The sequence below is a fragment of the Pseudorasbora parva genome, chromosome 3 (genome assembly GCF_024679245.1).
Source record: "Pseudorasbora parva isolate DD20220531a chromosome 3, ASM2467924v1, whole genome shotgun sequence".
NCBI lineage: Eukaryota > Metazoa > Chordata > Actinopteri > Cypriniformes > Gobionidae > Pseudorasbora > Pseudorasbora parva.
Genome location: NC_090174.1, coordinates 33152335 through 33174761, shown reverse-complemented (window position 1 = coordinate 33174761; position 22427 = coordinate 33152335). Strand labels below are relative to the sequence as shown.

The 22427-nt window shown below is 36.7% G+C and overlaps 1 protein-coding gene across 7 annotated transcripts in view; it reads left to right on the top strand.

Annotated features, from left to right (window-relative positions):
- klhl13 (kelch-like family member 13) overlaps positions 1-22427 on the top strand; it is a 71167-nt gene that overhangs the window by 25727 nt on the left and 23013 nt on the right. The window contains exon 1 of one of the 7 annotated variants that reach the window (XM_067438520.1): positions 3239-3259. The exons of 4 other annotated variants lie outside the window; for them this stretch is intronic. In XM_067438520.1, the coding sequence (XP_067294621.1) occupies positions 3243-3259 (17 nt within the window). In that variant the 5' untranslated portion in view covers positions 3239-3242. Of the gene's footprint in view, positions 1-3238; positions 3260-8394; positions 9003-22427 lie in introns of those variants that run through there. 2 more of the 7 variants (XM_067438514.1, XM_067438517.1) reach the window with 2 other exon arrangements.

Sequence of the window (22427 nt, the reverse complement as noted above, 5' to 3'; positions counted from 1 at the left end):
CAGTGAAGGGTGTGTTGCATTAGAGCCACGTTACCACTCTGTACAATGCAGGAGCGACATGATGGCAGAGACTCTGTCTCTCTTAAATACACACACCCCTCTGTCCTCACCCACTTAATTAAGTGCTAAATGTGTGGCGAGGGTGAGCCGTGGCTATTCATAGAAATGTATTAATAGAGTGATTAAGGGGTAAGGAGGGCAGCGAGAGTGTAGGATGGAATAGGATGAAGAACATTTGCTCGCTCACGTGAGAAAATGATGAGCAAGACACAAGGAAAAGCAGAAACGCAGGTAGTGTGAGGAGTGTGACTATAACAGTATGTCTCATCTGATTGTTCAGGTCATCGGAGCACCAACTGTGCCTGGTAGAGGGTTACTATTGGTGTGTGTGTGTTCATATTTCTCTACCTCTCAGTACTTTTTCTTCCTGTCTAATTCTATCTCACACGCTCATATACACATGAATGCTTGCTTAGGCACACACAGATAGACCTATAACATGCTCTACTAGTGGAGTGCTGTAAAGTCACACACAGGTCTTGTTTGTCTCTTGTTGTTGGCCCTGTTATAGGATGATATTTGCTTTACTAATGGAATTAGCTGGGATTTGTGCCGCTAATGGACTTTGCAGTTTTTTTGCAAGCCAATTACTTTTGTGTAAAAGGGGAAGAAAAAGAGCTGATATGCTGTATGCACTGTATTGTGTTTGATTGGTTTTGAAGCCACTCTAATGGATTTCAACATGCATGTTTTATTACACCAAATTAGCTTCTTAAATGAATAGTTCATACAAAAAATCCAGTCCCAAAAATCTCACACATAGCTATCGTATGGTTTCAGAAGACTGAAGTTGCTGCAGGCAACTTTTTTGGGAACTTTTGTCATTTTGGAAGCTTGACCTTTTTTGTTGTCGCCTTTAATTGTAATTGCATGGAAAACACCGGGACAGGGCTTCAAAATATATTTTATGTTCCACAGAAGAATGTCATACAGGTTTAGATAGACACTAGGGTCAGTAAATTACAGCTTTTTTCTACGGCTGGGTTTTTGATAGATTCTTGTAGTAGAAGTCCCAGGACCTTCTACTCTGTGTTTTCAGCAGTCTGATGAATCTGTATGCTGCATCTAGCCAAGTGTTCAGTCAGTGTTGTCCGATTCTTGAGCAAATTACTCTTATGAACTGATTCTTTTTAGTTAAAGGGATGGTTCACCCAAAAATGAACATGTTTATCTCCTTACCCCCAGGGCATCCAAGATGTAAGTGTGTTTGTTTCTTCAGTAGAAAACAAATGAAGATTTTTAACTCCGTTGCTTGTATAATGCATGTCAGTGGGGTGTTTTCTATGACTGTCACTATGAGAGTAAAAAACACACATATACGAATCCATATTAAACCCTGTGGCTCGTGGCGACACATTGATGTCTTAAGACACGAAACGATCAGTTGAAACAAACACACCTACATCTTGGATGCTCTGGGGGTAAGCAGATAAACATCACATTTTTATTTTTGGGTGAACTATCACTTTAATCAAAAACACAGAGCAACCAGTCAAGTTTGATTCACAAACAAATAACTATAAATAACAAAAGTCCCTCCTTTTTATATAAAATTATTCAAAAAGACTTGTATGTCAGATAGTCAGATAAATTAGAAAAAAATATTGTAATGTCAAGTGCCCTGGGGGTAAGGAGATGAACATCAAATGTTCCATTTTGGGTGAACCATCCCTTTAACTAAAAAGAATCAGTTCATAAGAGTAATTTGCTCAAGAATCGGACAACACTGACTGAATGTATAGCAATAGCTAAAAATGTATTTTAAATGCAAGCAAAATAGACAACAAAAAATGAATGAAAATTAATCAGAATCCAGTTGAAATCTGAATCAAAGAGCTTGTAAATCAGAATTTACTTTCATTAGGACATGTTTATAAATGGCTTTTTTAACTTTTTGGGTTAAATATTCAAACAGTTTTCACTGACAACTTGCATACCTGCTAACTCCAGACCAAGAGTCTCCAACACTTCACTTGTGAGCTACTAGTAGCTTGTCGCCTGGTTGGAGAAAACTTGCTAAGATGTACTTTTCATTCAGAGTGAGCTAATGTAGACAGTATTTGCTAGAAAACTGCATCAGAACGAGTAAAGGCTGCGTTCAAGCAAAGAAAAGGAAAAAAAAATCATGAGGAATGGGAGAGTTTGTGAAATATGTGTGCGCCTAATTTGCTGCACAAGCTGTAAAGACAGTAAAATTCGGAACAAGTACCATTTCATATTATAATTATCCTTAAACCCATATTTGATTAGCATGATATAAAACAAACCCTGGCATTACATAATCAAAAACACAGCACTAAGCAAAGTATCAGTCTCACGCAGGAGTAGCATGCAGTGTTGAGGAAAATTATATGAAAGAATGTATGAATGAATAATGCAAATGTATCTAGGTGGACCAACCTTGTTTACAGAGGTCAGTTACTATCAAATAGTGGATTTACATTTTTATTTAGCCTGTCTGCCATTTTGTTCAGACCAATGCCAAAATGCGATCACATTTTTATTGTAATTTTAAACTGTAGATGAAAAATAAGTTAATGTGCATTCAAAAATCTTAACACTTCAGATTGTAAGGTAGTCTATGTTGAATTGTTTGTTTATGAATTGTTCATGGAGCAAATAAATATATTATTTTGATTTTATATAGTATCCTTTGTTAAAAAATTACTTTTATTTTAACATATTGTAAGCACCCATGTTATTATAATATTTATGCAACTAAAAAGTGCAAAGTGCTGCTAATTATTATTATTATTATTATTAATTTTTTCAACATAAAACATGGGGAAATTATTTTAGTGTGTAGTATCAGTATTTTGTGCACATTTTTACAATACAGTGATCACTATATTAAATTTGACCTTTTTATACGTTTTCATCTCTAGTTGTGATGCACTAATAAACAAGTTATGTGTAGCAACTGCAGTATAAAGTGCAAAGTACTGTGTTCCATGAAGAACTATTCTCTGATTCTGTTATTTTTCTTGAGTGATGTGTATTCTTTCAGGTGTAAATCAGTTTGGATTGTTGTTCATTTAAGAGCTATGATGCATTATATATGATATTTAAATATTGTACAACATGAGTTGCTCTCTGCCACTTTCTTTCCCTTTTTTTATTCTTTTTTTTTTTTTTTAGTAGCTGTCAAATGAAATAAGGTTGAAGACCCCTGCTCTAGACGGATGGAAAAAGGTGACAGGTATTTGCACGAATCATGTGAATGGCCTATTTCAATGTCAGAGGACAGCACATTTTAAACCCTAGAAAGGCAACAACCTTACAGGTATGTACTTCAGCTTCTCAAGGAACCATCATCTTGTTTTGGGGCCTTCCACTGAAGACATTCACAGAGTTTATGTGTCTGTGCGTCTTTGTCTTCTTCGAAGTACCTGAGCTGCTTGCTTGACTGAAATTCAATTTGACAATGGGTTGGTTCACGTGTTCCTCTCTGAGCTCATGAGGATCTGCGTTTGTAGTGGCCACTGCCAACCACATTCACTGTCATCTATAATGCATATTCTGTCCCTGGGTTCAGTAAAACCCTCTCTGCCCCTCTCAGATACTGGCGTACCACCAGTCTACTGCACACACTCCTCTCAATGAAATTAAGAAACATGGAAAATTTCAGATCAAGTTTCTTTCATGTCAGCTTCATTTAAATGAGGGTGGCTTGTGATGAGGTCAACCTGGATTACAGATTTTCTAGAAAAATATTTAAATCAGAAGAGCAGAATGAAAGACAGCTTACCATCCTTGCAGCCACTAATCGGTCGCCATTATCTGTAATACCTTAATGGAGAATCCATAGTAGCTGAAGATGGTGGAGGGTGAGTCAGAAGTAAGCTAAAGAAAAACATTGATTTTTATTTTGTGAGTGGTTAATTTGCTCTTTTGTCTGTTAGTGTTCCTACACTGATTAACTTCTAATGAAGGCTTCTGTTAGCAGATTCACTGTCCAGTTTATCACTTCAGACAGTGACGCATCTGTTCTGAGCCGCAGGCTTACAGCTAGAGGCATCATGTGTCCTTTTAAATGCTGTTTATATCTTTTCCCAAACACTAAAGATCAGTAAATGTAAGACAAATAATCTTGTGCTCTTGGCAGATTTTTTTTGTTTTAATGTGCACTATCTCGTGCTGTTTGATCGTAATGGTGTGTTCATTTCTCACCTGCTGTCTGTACACATATGAAGCTTGTGTGCTCATGAGTTGTGTTACGTGACCTGTGCTTTTGAGACACTGGTAGAATTAACCCGCTGATGGCCTCTGATGATCTTTTTATCTCTAAGACGAGTTAACTTTTAAACTGTTTGTTTTACCCGGTTTGCATTGCAATGTAAATGAGTACCAGGCTCATTTTTAAACAGATCAAAGTATGGTTACAGATGTTTGAGCACATAGCAGTTAAGAGAGGCTTAAGAAGATGTTTTCCTTTAGAAATCTTTCTAATGTGCTCATAGGCTGCTCAAGAAACATGTCTTATTATCAAGGTTGAAAATAGTTTTGCTCAATTTAGTGAAAATTGTGATATGTTATTTTTAACATTCTTTGCTGTTTACAGGTTGATGGAACACGCCTTAAATATCAACAAGCAACCAATATAATACTATTTAAAAGTTTGTACTAATTCTCCTTCCTGCTCACTCTCTCTCCTCCACAATCATGAGTGAAAATGCCCCATACTGCTGATTGGCTGTGTTTTGTGCATTTTGGGGGCAGAGCAAAGGTGATTTCAAATCTGGTTGCTTTTTTATCATGCAAGCTGTAAGGTGTGTTCCATCAACCTGTAAACCGTGTAAATGTCATTTATTTAAATGAAAAATTAATTTACATGGGACTCAAAAGAAAGCAAAACACAGTAAGGGGATACTGTTGATATCCACCACACACCACTAACACAGAGAGAAAGGGAGCGGTACATGGTGGACGGAATGAAAGAACAGAGAGAGCGATGTTCACTTGGTCACGTTTTCAAATGCACATCCAGAAAGTGATTTATATAAGTGAAAAGACGTCTATTCTGATTTCTTGTCAGCACTTTTAACGAAGATTGACATAATCGCATAAACGAATGTGGTAGCTCTTCTTTTCCTCCCTGCCTCCTCTTTGACATGTGCTGTCACGGCAGTGGGTGAAGAGCCCCGCGGTGGAGTTTGTGCCCTGCTTGCGCCGCCTAGCTAGCTATGCTTTGAAAAGACCTGTCTCTCATAATGGACATCAGTGAGAAATTTGTCACCATTATACAACACCGAGGAACAGGAGGGATGTTCTTTAATGTTCAAAACAATCATACTTGGGTTTTAGATTTCTTGTTTGCAGTCATGTTGTATTTAATGCCAGGTCATTAAAGTCTTATCTGAGTGCAGAGCTCTCTTTCTCACTCACTAGCTCTCTGCAGTCAACTATGGCAAGCCATTTTTACTTTTTTCTGTCTTTAAAGGTGGGGTAAGTGTTATTTCAAAACCGTTTTACAAAACAGACTTGAGCCAAGTGCAATAATTTTAGCCAATCAGCGTTTAGAGGGAGTTTGAAAGACAACCGTTTATCCCGCCCCTCGGATTGAGCCCTGTCAATGGTGAGTTCCCAGACCCAACATCTTGATGTGGTTCTGGCTTGTCAGGCTAGTTAGCAAATGTTTTTGTTATAATACTTTTTTTTCATTATTATTATTATTAACAGTAAATAATCAGATAGTGACTAGTGTCGTTTTCGATTTCAATAGTATATATTCTACACTAGTGCTTATTCTATAAGCAGAATTAAATAATCGAGAACTGAAGCGCAGATTCCAATAGAATTTAATGGCAAGCATACTATTATGTAACAAAGGCTAGACTATCTGAATAGGTATTACAGGGCCTATTGGGTTACTATAGTGATTTCTTAAAAGATTAGTTCACTTTAAAATGAACATTTCCTGATATTTGTCTTTCAGTTGAAAAGAAATGTACGTTTAGAAATTTAAATTTACTCCACATCACAGACTTCCATGGCAACCAAAATGTTGAAGGTCTAAATCAATGCAGTTTCAATGAGCTTTGAAGGGATTCAGAGGCTCTGTGCGATCCCAGACAATGAATAGGTTCTTATCTAGCGAAACAACAATTGGTCATTTAAAAAAAAAAAAAAATAATATACTGTTTAACACAAATTGCTCATCTTGTGCTTCTCTGCGACGTGCCATACATTGCGCAATCACGGGCAAAAAGGTCACACAAAAGGTAGGCAGAAGTACCACCCCAAGTGAACGTGCGAGAACTAATACAAATGTCCTTTACCAAAAAAACACTCCATCTTCAACTTTAATATTGTCCATCATTGTTTTACCTTTTTTGTTGTTTTTTGTTTGTTTTTTTGTATAAGTCTTTGCATGTGTGCTTTGTAAACACAGGGGTGGTACTTCTGCCTACGTCTAGCATGATCTTTATGATATGATTGCGCAATATCTGGCATGCGCAATCATATCATATCTGGCAAGATGAGCAATGTAGGTTGAAAAGAATATTAATTTTATTTATTTTTTAATAACAGATGGTTTCGCTAGATAAGACCCTATTCGTCATCTGGGATTGCACCGAGCCTCTGAAGCTTTTTTAAACTGCATTGATTTGGACGTTCAACATTTTTGTTGCCATGGAAAATCCTGCAATTGTTTTCTCAAAAAACGTATTTTCGACTGAAGTAAGATGAAAGACACCTTGAGCTTTTCTTATATATAAAAGGTCATGGTAATATAAAAATATCCTGTAAGTTTCAGAGCTGAAAACGTCCTTGTTAGTCAAAGAAAAGCTTTTATAGTCACCAGGCCCAGAAAACGATCGTGCGCGCATCATTACTCCATCGCGCGATGAAACGTGCCTCTACAGTAAACCCTTCTCCGGCGCAATAACGGAGATCTTTCATGTATTCATATTCTTGTGTAATCGATGCGCCATCCTAAATGAACCCGTCTCTTGCGGGATACCCACAAATTTTGAATATTCCTATCTAATATGATTTATGACCTGTAAGGTGACCAGAATAATAATTATACTCTGTTTAATAATAGGCCAGAGGAGAACTGGTACCCCGACTGAGCCTGGTTTCTCCCAAAGTTTATTTTTCTCCATCATGCCCTGATGGAGTTTTGGTTCCTTTCCACTGTCGCCTTTAGCTTGGCTTGCTCAGTTGGGAACACTAAAATTATGATCCAAGTTATTCAACTAAATATACAAATAAAATTTATTAATTAGGTCATATTTAATTCTATAAACTATCCAAATCAAACTAGCCAAATCAAATTTTGTAGCAATATTGTCCCGTTTACCGTGAAGCTGCTTTGAAACAATCGTCATTGTAAAAGCGCTATATAAATAAAGTTGGTTGATTGATTGATTGATTGACAGTGCGTATAATTCAGTAGACCGAGCCCCCGCCCACTGACTCATGGAGATGCGAAGAAGATAGCAAGATATCGTGCTATTCCTGATTGTGGAAGAACAGTCGCTACATAAGTTTCCTTTGGATCCTAATATTAGGAATGTGTGGTTGAACTATTTTGCATGAAGTTCCAGCTTATGTGGAGAAGACAATGGTGTTTACTTAATTTCACTGTGGAATTGTTTGTAAACAAATCTCAGGTCAATGCTGGATTTGCAGACATATGCGATTTAAAACACAATATTGTTTCTTCTATATTGGATCCAACAGGAATGATGCAACACACTTATGTGAGTAAACCGTGTTTTTTTTTTCTTCTTTTTTTCTTTCTTTTTTATATGTAATAGTATTGCATTGTTATAGATCATTTTGCTTGTGTGTATGTGTCTAACAGAAACATACTTTTAGCACGCTGGAATTAAACATGTAAGGGCCAGGGCTCGCAAAGCCCAACGTCCCGGGGCTATATGTTTTCCAGATGGGCGATGAATCTCATAATATTAATATCTTGTTCTGCGGTGTTCTCTCTACACATGCGCGCGGTTCGCACTTATATTGACCGATCGTGCGGGCTATGTTACACAAAAATAATAGTCCAATCAATTGAGGGTGGATGAGAAATAAATCATTGTGTTTGTTTGATAAAGACGTTTATTCCGGTTACCGCTTTCAAAACAACCCCTCTCTCGTGAACTGAACTGAACAGGTGAGCTGAAGCTTGTTAAATATACAAATCTTATCCAATTCTTGCCATGGGCTTTCACTTCCAAGTCTCCAGTGGCACGCCCATCAAAACCCAGCAATTTGGAGAGAGCCTCAAAACCAGTGTAGAAAATAGCCTATTACTTATTAGTTATGATGTTTTTGAATGTAAAAACCTCACAAACATCATTATTTGACAACAGTATAAAAAAATAAAAAAGCCAGTTCATGACACCTTTAACATGTAATCAATAGCAGTTAAGTTAATTAATGTGGATGCGGCTTGCCATAGTCAGCCTGCATTCAAACAAGGTGGCACTATAGCTGAACATCCAGTGCACCGACAGCGCATGCTTCTTCCCTGCGCTGACCGGACGCGACGGTGCCTATTTTTTTCCTCCTTCCATCATCATCACCCCCTCTCTCTTTCTCAGGAGATGATGCTCGGCTCAGGCACACCTGCTTTTCACCTCTTAGCTCAGGCTTAAGTGTCATTCCTCTCGGTTTTCCGCCAACCTTCGCTGCGGTATTCAGACAGAGCTACTTCAATCAGAGCTGCCTGTGTCGGCGGCTGATCCTCCTCTTTATATTTTGCTCTTCCTCCTTCCTGCTCTCGGTGAGGGCTGCCGGGGATGGAAGCCCGCGCTGGTCGCATCTTCATGGACTCGCTCTTGACGGCTATTCTCATTCGCGCTGTATCTCAGAGGTGCTGACTGGAAAAACATGCCGTTAAAATGGAAAAGCGGTTCGCCCGTCAGCTGGAAATTTCCCGTACCCGTCCTTAAAACGTCCAGGTCCTCCCCACTCTCGCCTGCATATATGTAAGTAGCAGCAATATTAACGCGTCGAGGTGCGCGTGTGTGTTTTAAACTGTGACTGAGGGCGCATGATTGTGTTTATTTTCCTTTGGATATTCATTAAGGATGCTGCTGTGCTTGTTTCGGTGTCGCCTCCCCTCGTTTCTCTGTAACCTAATTGTAACGTTTATAGAGTCAAATTTTATAACGTTTAGCGTGTTTAATCGCGCCGCCTAGTTTTCTGCATCCACCGAGAATTTTCATGTGCTTCCTCATTCTCTATTCTCTGTGTATTCTCCCCGCGGCTGTTTATGAGCTCTAGTACGTACCGGCCGATAAAACAGCCAGTGAAGACTCTTTTGTCCTGGCGTCGTGCGCCCTGGATTTGATCGCTTGTGTTGTTGTGGTGGTGGGTGGGGGCCCGGTGGGCTGCTGGAGGATGCAGAGCTGATGCTGGATGATAGACGGAACATGACCGGAGCTGGCGCTTCCGTTCCTCTTAATTCTTGCTCAGGCATGTTCAATACACCAATGCATGACTGACTTAAAATGTGTACTAGAAAAGCAGCAGATTGTCTTTCACACGAGAAACAGATCCTCTTTTGTGGATCATCGCGCACCAGGGTGCTGTTCACTACCCGGTTGAAACAAACGCCTTAAGATAATACAAGACCTTTACAATAATACAAGTCTTTGAAATGGTTATAAAGAGTTTTCCTAACTCTCGCAGGGTATGTTGCCAGCACAGCATCAAACCAATGATTTTAACAAGACATGGCAACATTAAAAATTACATTTTATTAGGCTTTTTAACATTTGTCTTACAGCAATTTAAATGGACTTGGTTTATTAAATGTTTCTGTAGCTATATCATGTCCAAAATGTGTGAAAAATATTCTTCTAGGCTATATTCTATTATGAATTAATGTAGCTTCATGAAAATTCACTTAATGAATTATTAATTCATCTTTATTTGTAGTGCTTTTCAAAATGCACATTTTCACATTGTTCAGTCCATTCTATGGCAACAATGTCCATTTAGACATAATATGCAGCTCTATAATGATACAAGTAATGTGGACAGTTAAAGTCATGTATTCAAGTTAAACATACAAAAAGATGCTGTCCTTCATGTTATTACAGCCTGTGATCGTAAGGATTGCAATATATTTGCAAGGATATTTGAGAGTTTTGAATGTCCATCCAATCTTAATATCATTATATAGCCTACATTTATATATACATTTACATTTATATATACATTTATTTTTGACTCCCATACTATTATCTAATAAGACCGTACTACTAGTTATCTCTTTTTATTTAGGCGCAAATTTGAAACCTTGACCAGCTTTTGCTGGAGCAAAATTGAGAGTTAATAGTGAAGCAAGAGTTTAACATATCTTTTCTCGCTTACTAAACATAGGCTATATCAGTCTTTGTCTGAAAGTGGTTTTGCTAGTTAATTTCTGAGTACAGGCTGGATCCGAGGTCCATTTTTGTTTTGCTAGTTTCTTCTTCGTCTTTATGCCTCTCTATAGCCATATATCTGTTGTGCATATAATGTCCTCATATATTTCCCCTTGAGAATCAATAAATGTTTATGTATATGTGTCTCTATTTTCTCAGATTTAAGGTTTGGGGTTGTGGATTACAGTGTTGGGTTCCCGACCCTGCTGTCGCCCCTCCCAAAACTTTGCAAAAACAAAGTCTATTTTTACTGCTTTGGCTGTGTGTGATTACAGGGTGAGCTGTGGTCTCTGTATTTCTCAATGAGTGGAGAAATGCCTCTTGGACATGAATCATTCTCTCTTTTAGTGTTTTTTTTTTTTTTTTTTTTTTTGAGACAAAATATTGAATAGCAGGATGTTTTTGTCAGCTGCTAAAAAAGAGAGAACTAGTGAGAGTTTGCATTTTCACACCAAGGATACTCTAACTGACAGCCAATCAGAATCCGCCTGACTTATTGAGCTTGAGAATTTAATGTGGCAGACTACAACTGGAGTGCATGCTTATGATACAAAAAACACATTATTTAATAATTAATTGAAATAAAACTGAAATCGCAATATGACAAGGTGATTATCAAATCACAAAGGCTGCGAATTAAAAAAAAAAACTTAAACACTTTATCAATTTGTTTTACAGTGATATATTACAATAGTAAGATATCTTTTTGTAGTAATTTATTATATTTTTATTGTACAGCCTTTATCACAATTACAATTTTGTGTAAAATCTTGCTGCCCTAACACTAATATAGTCATTGCTATAGTTATTATTCTTGGTGTGAATGGCACTTTATGGGTTCAGATGTGGTTCTTCTGGTGCAAAAGTCATGTGTGCATGTCGTTTCAGTGGACTTTTGAAATGAATGTGTATGCATCAGTGTAAGGAAAGTGAGAATTCACTTAGTTGCGTATACTTCTGAAGTGTTACCTCACCTCTAAATATACCCACTGCCTGTAGTGAGGATTTCACGCTCGGTAGGGCAAGGGAGTAGTGTCCATACAATGCTTGTAAAATACTTTATTTTATTTTTTATTTTACTGTGGACAGAGTGAGAACAAACAAGTGCACCACCACAAAATCCAAACATACAGTCCTAAGGACACATTCAAGAAAAAATTATCTTTATTTGAGACTTGAAGGATACCTAGGCTTCAGCTTAAAAATAGTGATGAAGAGTGACAGCCGGAGAGCTTCTGTCGCAGCGGGGAAGAGAATGACGCACACATGGGTGTGTGTTTGTGTTGACACAGGTGAAGACGGTACACAGTCATGGCGGATATAAAGTCCTGCTCATCTGCTGCTAAAAGGACCTTGGCCTTGACCTTGTTTCAAAAAATAATGATAAAAGTTTAACTGAATTTTAGGGTGTTTCCTTTGCTGCTAGCATTTTCTAATGTACTTTAGTCTCCTGTGAAGACGATGTCAGTCCCACAGAAATGTTGGCAAGAACTGACAACAGTTTGTCCTTTTTGCATTCACCTTTCACGTTGGATTCTTCTGTTTCAGCTTTTCTTCTCTACCTTGTGATCTCAGATGAAAGGATGATATGTGTCAGACTTCTTGCTGCTGCAGATTGAGAGAAGCCTGCTTTATTCATTTTGATATTTTCTGAATTTTGTACACTAAATTTCAGTCAAAATTCTCTTTGGAGGAGGCCACAAGCTATTTTATATAGTATGCTTTGCATCTGGTAAACCCATATCCATCATTGCTTAGATCTTTGCCAGATATTTCAAGATAAAATTTAAAAGGCTTCTCCACACTGAACTGAAATGATGATGCCCTTTAAACACTTGGAGATATATATATATATATATATATATATATATATATATATATATATATATATATATATATATATATATATATATATATATATATATATATATATATATATATTATATAATATAATTAATTTTTTTAAGTTTATATATATATATATATATATATATATATATTTATATATATTTATATATTATATATGTTTTATCCTTTTCCAAAATGAATGCATTTGTTTTACTTCAAAGCAAATGTCCATACCTTTTTAGTGAAAGTTTGTTTTCTGACAAGTGTTGTAGTCTGTTTTGAGTAATAATATAGTGGTTCCAGTTCCAGTTCCAGAGTATATTTATTTCAAACAGCCTGTAGCTAGCTATTCTGATCATGTGACCTCATCATCTCTCCCTGTGCTACACAGTATGACATGTGAGCAGGGTCTAAAATTAACTTTTTGCCACACCTGCCAATGGCAAGTGAATTGAGAATAAGTGAATTAAAAAAAAAAAAATTGTTCAGCAAGGATTTATTAAATTGATCAAATAACCGTAAAGATTAAACCAAAGATTGCTGGGTCATAAAACGTTACCAGTTTCCACAAGGCTATAAGAGTGGTCAACTTTCCCTTAAGCTTATGATATATAAAAGGTCATGGTAGTAAAATAATAAAATATAATGTAAGTTTTAGAGCTGAAGTCTTCCTTGTTAGTCAAAGAAAAGCTTTTAATGACATCTGGCTCAGTAAACGATCGATCTGCAAATGTTCTTTTTTATTTTTTATTGCATTGTGAACATACGCTGCTTTAAAAACAGTTAACACTTTAAAGTAAGGTTCATTAGTTAACATTAGTTAAAGGGTAAGTTCACCCAAAAATGAAATTGATGTCATTAATGACTCACTCTAATGTTGTTCCACACCCATAAGACCTCCGTTCATCATCAGAACACAGTTTAAGATATTTTATAATTTAGTCCCAGAGCATATGCAGTCTATGCACGCTGTACTGTCCATGTCCAGAAAGAGAATAAAAACATAATCAGAGTAGTCCATATGTGACATCAGTTTGTTAATTAGAATCTCTTGAAGCATCGAAAATACATTTTGGTCCAAAAATATAAAAAACTACATCTTTATTCAGCATTGTCTTCTCTTCCGTGTTCCTCAAATAAAGATTCAAACGGTTATGAATCAGTGAATCGATCAATGGTTCAGATCGCCAATGTCACGTGATTTCAGCAGTTTGGATCACGTGTCAAACTGAGGAAAACACAGCTAAAATATAAAATATCTTAAACTGTTCCGAAGATGAACGGAGGTCTTACGGGTGAGGAACGTCATTAGGGTGAGTCATTAAAGGTGCCCTAATGAGTTGAAACTATGTTAAATTGTTCTCTGATATCTACATAGAGGGTATGTGGCTTATTTAAGGGCAAAACTTTTATAGGTCTCTTTAACAACCCTATAAATTGTCCCTAGGATGTAATGCTCTGTTTTTGCCTTATTTGGAAGTCATGATTATTAATGTTGAGTTCTGCTCTGATTGGCTTATTTCAGCAGCTCACAGCAGTTCAGCTGTTTCACTTAAACGGCTTGTGAGTCCTGACAGAACACAGACACTGAATGACACTTTAAGAACATCTCAAATTGAGATTTATAAAATGCAGCCTACTAGTTTAGTGGTGTTTTCAGATCATCTGCACGCGAGAAAGAGATTTCAGATTGAAATGCCAGATTTCAGTCATTTAAATCCCACAAACAGAGTTTTTCTTTGAAAAGAACACATCCGGTGTTTTACCTAAACATCTCCAATCTGGCAACCATATGCACGCAAGCTCTCTCTCGCGCGGATGATCTGAAAACAGCAATAAATAAGTAGGCTGCATTTAAGCAATCTCCATTTGAGATGTTCTGCTTAAAGTTTCATTCAGTCTACATTTAAGACTTCTTTTTTTGTCAATGATATTGCATGTTTATAGCCTGGATGCCAGCCGAATTTAGCCCCGCCCACAACATTTTTAGGTCGGGCAATTCGGTCTGGCATTGCTCCATAGAGGAGTAATTATCTCCGAACAGAAACTGTTCGGACCAATGAGATTATCAGGGCGGGCTTTAGACGATGACTGACAGATGATAAACTGTAACGCATGGGCGTAGATTACGCGGGGGACGTGTCCCCCTCACTTTTAATAAAGTGTATTTTCGTCCCCCGCACTTTTACTGGGTCTCACCGATCCTAGTCGACCCGCTCCGAGCGGGATCCAAACCGCGTTACCTGCGCGGGGGCGGGCAAGCTAACAGGAACGCTAAAAACAGCTTTCTTTAATCTGGGTTGATTGCGCGCTTCTTGAGGTCACGGGCAAGTGTATTTACATAGAAACCAATGTGAATACATCAAGATTTAAATTCAGAGACAAAAAATAATCAATGCATGACCTGTCATTTTATTCACATCTAAATATGAGGAGGGCGCTCTCACAGAATGTCAAAAGTGGATTTGTAGAGGTAATATCCAGTCACGCTGGAGCTGCAGCTGAAGGAAAACAATCGTTATGAGTAATGAAACGTGACGACGACAATCAGACGATTGCGACAATATATGCTTTATGTGTGTTTTTCAAGCCATCTCAATGTAGGCTATTTATTGACAATAAAGTATAGGCCATCATATGAATAATTCAGTTTTTAATGTTAAGTATATTCTGCTCACCAAGGCTGCATTTATGTAATCAAAAATAGTTCAAACAGTAATATTTTGAAATATTATTACAAATTAAAACAGCTTTTTTCCTATGTGAATATATAGTAATTTATTCCTGTGATCAAAGCTGAATTTATCATCATTACTCCAGTCTTCAGTGTCACATGATCCTTCACTATTCATTCTCATGATGATTTTATAATCAAGAAACATTTATGATTATTATCTTTGTTGAAAACAGTTGTGCTGCTTAAAAATGTTGTGGAAACCATGATAGCCATGTAATACATGTTATTTTTCAGGATTCTTTAATGAATAGAAAGTTCAATGGATAGCATTTATTTGCATTCATTAAATAAATTATTATCTTTTGTAATATTAAAAATATCACTTGTGATCAATTTAATGCATGTCTGATCAACAAAAGTATTAATTTCTCTCTTTTTTACCACAAATGTTTAGATGGTTTCCACAAAAATTAAGCATCACCATGAGCAGCACAACTGATAATAATCATAAATGTGTGTTGATCATCAGATCCTCATATGAGAATGATTAGTGAAGGATCATGTGACACTGAAGACTGGAGTAATGATGATAAATTCAGCTTTGATCACAGGAATAAATTACTATATATTCACATAGAGAACAGCATGGTTTACATTAGAATATATATTTTTTTACATTGCATAAAATCTATGGAGTCTTAATGCACAAGTGTTTGTATGGCTAGTATATAAACCAATCATAAAATTGGCACAAAAAATAGGAGAATAATATTATAAATATTAATTAGTGGTTATTGTTCAGCAGTGTATTTGATATCTTGCCCAATTAAAAGCAAGAGATGCGATAAATTATATTGGTCCAAAAAAATACAAATAATTTCTGTCCCCCTCACTTCTGAAAAGATGGCTACGCCCCTGCTGTAACGTAATCATGCACGTCATCAAAGGAGCTTGGATTATATTTACTCGAATCCTAAACGGAGAGCTGGTTTGTATCTGCATTCACCTTCATAATTTCTCTTAAAGATGATGACCAATGTTGGGTAAGTGCTCTGTGTATCAATAAATTATTTTATTTTTTTACAACACCGGCAAATATCGTTATTCCAGCGAGTGTGCAGACAGGGTTGCCAAGTTTTTACAACAAAATCCGCCAACTACTAGCCCTCAACTTCTCGGGGGGTTCTCTGGGGGGGAAAATGGCATTTGGGGGTAAAATGTGTGTTATTTTGGCATGCTTGCCAGCTAAAATTCGCACTCATGGATATCACATAATAGTCGTTTCAACCCACGGACATAGAAAACAACCGAGAAAAAAAACGCGGACTTGGCAACACAGTGCAGTTGAGCTCTGTCTGTTGACATTTGACAATGCGTCGCTTCGTTGCTCTGATTGGTTTGCGCCATTGGGCTGTGATTATGAGGCGTGTTTCAACCGAACCAGGAAAGACATCGGATAGACCTTTGTAGGTCTATCCAATTGAGGTCTTTCCTGGTTCGGTTGAAACACGCCTCATAATCACAGGCCAATGGAGTAGTTTCAGACTCATATTCTGACTAGAATTGAGTATGACCATGTCAGGCTAGCATGTTTATATAACGTTAGTCACAATGTAGGCTACGCGGTACAAGCATGCAAAAACACCATAGGCCTACTTCAGTTCTAAAAAATATAAATATATAATATATATTTTTACAAAATGAATAGTCGTTTTAACTTGTATGTTGGAAAAGGTAACGTTTGCTAGAAGGATCGAGTGAATGATCTGTAAGCAACGTATCAGCGGTTGTATTTTGTAATAAAAAATAATATTAACCTTTGTCATTAGACACACTATTTAGTTTTGCATGGTACTTAGAGTTGTTGTTACTGTACTAGCATCTTGCTTCATCTAGACAATGCGGTCTCTCTAAGAAAATTTCAATTAAATCAGAAATTATTTAAACAGTCAATAAGTGGATAAATCACTACTTACTGCTTGCAGGAATATAGTTGCCCCTTTCTTCAGTTTAAGACGCTGAGTGAAGCTTGCTTGAAATGGGCCGAACAAACGAACGATTTGCTGTGGTATCCGATTATAATAAACCTCTACCATGACTGTTGACATATGAAAAGTCCTCACGTCTCCTGCAAAGCCTGGATCATAATGTGTGTCCGAGCTGCCGTTTTTGCTATCCTCAAGTGTCGTTTGATGATTCGGCTTCGTCAGTTCCGCCTGACAATGAACATGTTTGGACAGATGCAAATTTTGGGGCCGTGCATATAAATGATCCCCAACGCTTGCGTCACGGTTGGGTTTATGTTGAGAAGAGCTTTTTTTCTGTGGTGTTTTTGATTCATGAGATTTACATAAGAAGTAGGAGGCAATCGTGTTTTAGACTCGGAGTATGTGATTTCTATGTACTGAACTCTTATTACTGGTATTTCACTATGGCATTTAATGACATCAATTTCATTTTTGGGTGAACTAACCCTTTAACTACATTAGTTTACACAAACAAATGTTATAAAGTGTTCTATAAACGTATAAAGTGTTTGTTAATCTTTGTTAATGTTAATTTCTACATTTACTAATACTTTACTAAAGTCTTGCTAACATTAGTTAATGCGCCTAATATGAACAAACCATGAAGAGCTATTAATTAACGTCAACGAAGATGAACAAATACAGGAACAAATGTACTGCTCATGGTTAATTCATGTTAGTTAATACATTAACTAATGTTAACTAATGAAGCCTTATTTTAAAAATCCTACCAAATATTCCCAAACTTTTGAAAGGTACCATATCTCCTTGCATATATTTGTGTTTCTCTTAAAAAGGTTTGAGACAGTTGCATTTGTAACAATCTGCCCTTTGTCATTGCATTTAAGGAAAAAAGTAAGAAAATACTTAAATATTTAAAAAAAAAAAAATTAAATATTTAAAAAAAAATCAATAATTTTAAATCATAAAGTTTCATACATTTACATACATTTAAATATAACGTTCAAATATTTATGTCGCACAATATTGCTGTATTGCCTGAGAGTTCAATTTAATTTGGGACCCTGCGGTTCTTAATACATTTACCAGCTACCAGTCAACTGGTGAACTCCCAATCCCAAAGCCAATTTTTGCTTTCATTTTAATTTGGTAAGAGTTAATTTTAGGCACTGCATGTGAGCGCGTGTTTTTATTAATGGGATTATATTGTGCTGCTGTAGCGTGTCGCTCATCCCAGTCAGGAATTTAAAGTTTCATTCCTTGGGTTTACTCCCAAACCTTTATTGAAAACCATAACTGTCATTTCATGAGTACTAACCTGGCAGAAGTAAGGAAAGGCTGCAGATTCTTCTTACATTTTTTTTTTTCCTGATTCTCTTTTTATTTATCCATCTTCATTTATTCACATCTGTTTAATCTTGTTGCATCAGAGAGGAAATGTAGGAATCCAATTTTCACCTCAAGATCATGCACCTCAGATGGGGGAAGGGAGTGATGAAGGTTGGAGAGAGAGGTGGAGAGATGGGATAGAAAAAGGAAGATGAGTAAATGAAAGAATGAGATCGGAGAAGGAAAGAGGAATAGGTGTTGTGAAGGTAGAGGATGTTTGGTAAGAAGAAAATGTGATTGTGAAGTGGCAAAATGGAAATGTTGTACAAGAGGAGGGAGAAAAACAAAAGAGATGGAGAGAAACAAAAATTAAAAGGGAAAAGAAGAGAGAGCATTTCAATGCTCATTTTTATAGCTTTAGTTTAGTTTATGTGATCAACTCATACAGGAGCTTTGAAGTTCAATTAGCATTAAATCTTTTTAGATTTGTTTTTAAGTGTTGTGTGTAAATGCAGTAATTCAGAAATATTTTCCTATACCTTTCATAAAGCTGTAACATTATACCTTAATTGATTGGTAACCTTAAGTCACTCACTCCTTCACATAAACACAAACTACATGGGATGGATGATCATTTCTGGTTGTAAAACAGATGGCTGGAGTTCATCTCCCTGTGTGTGTAATAAAAATAAAACCATAGTTGTTTTCAGCCCATTTAAGGTCGGAACAATTCATAATTGCAGCAGCTGGACATCCCTGAGTGGTCATATGAATACATATAAAAAAGGCACCACATGTGCTCTATTGAGTCTGCCCTCATGTTTACCAAAGCCATGCTGAAAATGTGACTTATTTTGCAATTAATAAGCATATTGTTTCATTAAAAAATGATTGAAGTGTTACAGACACAGATTTAGGTCATGTTTAAATGTGAATCACGTTGATGAAAAATTGGTAAGCAGCCCAGGGGTCAAGTACAGAGTAAAGACTTGAATCATTTTGACCATAATTGGCATCATATAACCGTGTGTTTGAATCAATCAAAGGAGTGTGACCACAGTTGGATAACAGACTCTTTTATTTCATGCAAACTGCAAATAAGAAGCAGAGAGATGGATGTTGCTTGTTTTTCTCTAACTAATAGAAACACATTATTTGACTAAACAAAGGTCTGTACAACATTATGGGATTGGAAACTCTTCAGCAGTACACAAGTACAAACAAACGCACTGCATGCTTCAGCAAACACTTGTCCGTAAGGGACCTTTATGCACAATGTAAAATGCCAGCTGTGAGATGCTTTTATATATATATATATATATATATATATATATATATATATATATATATATATATATATATATATATATATATATAATTTGGGGAAATTGAGTGAAAAATGTTGGGCTGCATGGATCTCAGTTTTTTGCTCTTGGATACGTTGTTAGGTTGTTTTTGTTAATTGCATGAAATGTGTGCAGTATGGTACCATTTTAGTGACTGTGTCTTTAGTTGTGTTTACACTGATCTGAAATCAGCCTCATTATGTCTTTTCACCTTGCTGTTATTCACATGTGTCATGGATTTTTTATAAAGGGGTAATATTTGGCCCCTTTTTATTTATTTATTTTATTTACTTTGTTAAACAGCATGTATTCTGTCAATTTAAAAACATTTATCTTATATGTAAAATAATTAGTGTTTGGCTACTATTTTAAATGTCATGTTTGAGGTTGCATGTCACAATTTTGTGGTCATTCTTCCCCTTCTCGAAATGTTTCCACGTGTTGCCTGACATGTTATGATTGGTCACTGCCTGATTTTACCAATTCCTTTTTCTTTTCTTTTTTTCAACCGACTAATTCAAATTTTGTTGAACAAACATCTTCTCTGCGACTTTTAGTTTAGTCGGCTATGTTTATCAGATTAATAATTTAAATTGCATCATATTTTTTTGCTTTATTATGCAGCCAATATATAATTAAAAATGAGGAAAAAAAGAGTTAAATAAATAATCAAAAAGAAAGCATGTTCATAATTATGACCAAAAAAAAGTTTTTTTCCTAAAACATTTTTTGGCATTTTGCTGCAGAACCATCCTTTATATGCATCACTTGGTATAACCCCACACCCCTGCACAAAAATGTCTATCTTGTTGTCTGAAGTGCTTGTAAGATCGTTACTTCTTGTTAATCTGTCAGTATCTACGCTCTTCATCAGAGTCAGCTGTCTCTGTATCATCACCCTTTCAATCAACACTTCAATCTCCTCATTATATGGGGGATAAATCTGTTTGTGTGTGTCACCGAGCAGATCTGAGTCGCCTTGTGAGTCACACACCCTGGTATGAAATCATGCAGATTTTTCTGGAATTTCAGTATGCATTTAAAAACAAAACAAACAACAAAACCTCATTTCTGCCCACAAATTCACACCAGTTGTGTGGAACCACACACGCGCTCCTACACTTGATAATAAAATGAGGTCCACATTAGTCACATTTGTCATCATCGTAATGATGTCAGTAATCAGATGTTTATCCACTTACAAAAGTAGTCCCACCACAAAGTCTTTCTGTCAGAATAGTTCATTTAGACTACTGTTCAAATGTTTGCTTTTCAGCAAGGATGCATTCAATTGATGCAAATTGTCAGTACATACTTTTATATTGTCACAAAAAAAATCTATTTAAATAAATGCTGTTCTTTTGGGCATTCTCTTTGTCAAAGAATCATAGAAAAATGTATTACGGCTTCCAGAAAAATGTTAGGCGCCACAACTGTTTTCAAACTTTGATAATACATTGAAAGAAAACAATTCCCTTAAATTGTAGTAATTTCACATAGAATAATATTTCACGTATACGGATACGTCTATTACTGATTAAATTAATGCAACCTTGGTGAGCATAAAGTTTTGAATGGTAGTCAAAATGCCTTGACAAAAATTTGAGCTTCACATTTTGGCCTTGAACCCCTCTGAGGCATTTGCCTGCTGGCCTCCATTGTAAGTGCATTCCAGCATTTCCTGTTCATATAACCTGAGAAGAGAGTTGACATGATTTCCTGTGGTAATTGACAACATAACATGAATACAGTCGAAAGAGCTTAAGCTATTCCTGGAAAATTCCTGTAACCCTTTCGTTTAATCGATAAATCAGCACCTTAGTGTCACATTGCACCAGTTTGAACATCAAAACTAAAACGTCTTGGGTTTGCAGTTCCTTCAATAGCAGGTGTATGTTCCCTCCCTCAAGCCTTCTGTCCTAGATTTAATGTCGCCCTTCACAATAATGTCTTTTTAGTAAGAATAGAATGCACAACAGTGGCACAACAGAATGCCAGTTATATTTGGTTATATTTAATAGTCAACAACATTTTTATTATATCAAACCAGCCCCCCCCTCCCCCCCTCTCTCTCACTCTCTCTTCACCCATTTGCTAATGTTTGATGTGTCGTTATCAGACAGACCTCAGGTGGGTTTCTAATTCTGCTCTCTGAGGAGTAAATGCCCAGGGTAACTGAACTGATGCAAAGAGGTATGATCTGAATCAGGGGAAAAGAGAGCAGAAAGTGTGTGTGTGTGTGTGTGTGTGTGTGTGTGTGTGTGTGTGTGTGTGTGTGTGTGTGTGTGTGTGTGTGTGTGTGTGTGTGTGTGTGTGTGTGTGTGTGTGTGTGTGTGTGTGTGTGTGTGTGTGTGTGTGTGTGTGTGTGTGTGTGTGTGTGTGTGTGTGTGTGTGTGTGTGTGTGTGTGTGTGTGTGTGTGTGTGTGTGTGTGTTCTCAAATCCTAATTAACAAGCAGGGATCAGGTCCAGGAGAGTTGAAAAGGATGTTGGTTAATCAAAGCAGAATATGTTGAGGTGTGTGTGGGGGGGGGGGGTGACAGGCCAGCTGTTCTCCTGTCTTGTTCAGCTCTGTTCTCCATAATACAGAATTATTTAAGAACACTGTTAAGCTAATGCTCTTTTGCTTACCCTTGTTCTCTCTCTCTCCATCTGTATCTCTTTCATTCTTTTTGCACCACTGCGTTTTATCTCAATCTCTCCCCTTATCACTAGATATCTCTCATTGTCCGTCTGCTTCATATTCCATGGATGGTTAGTGCATAGTGTGAGTTAATACTGATTTCAGTTGTT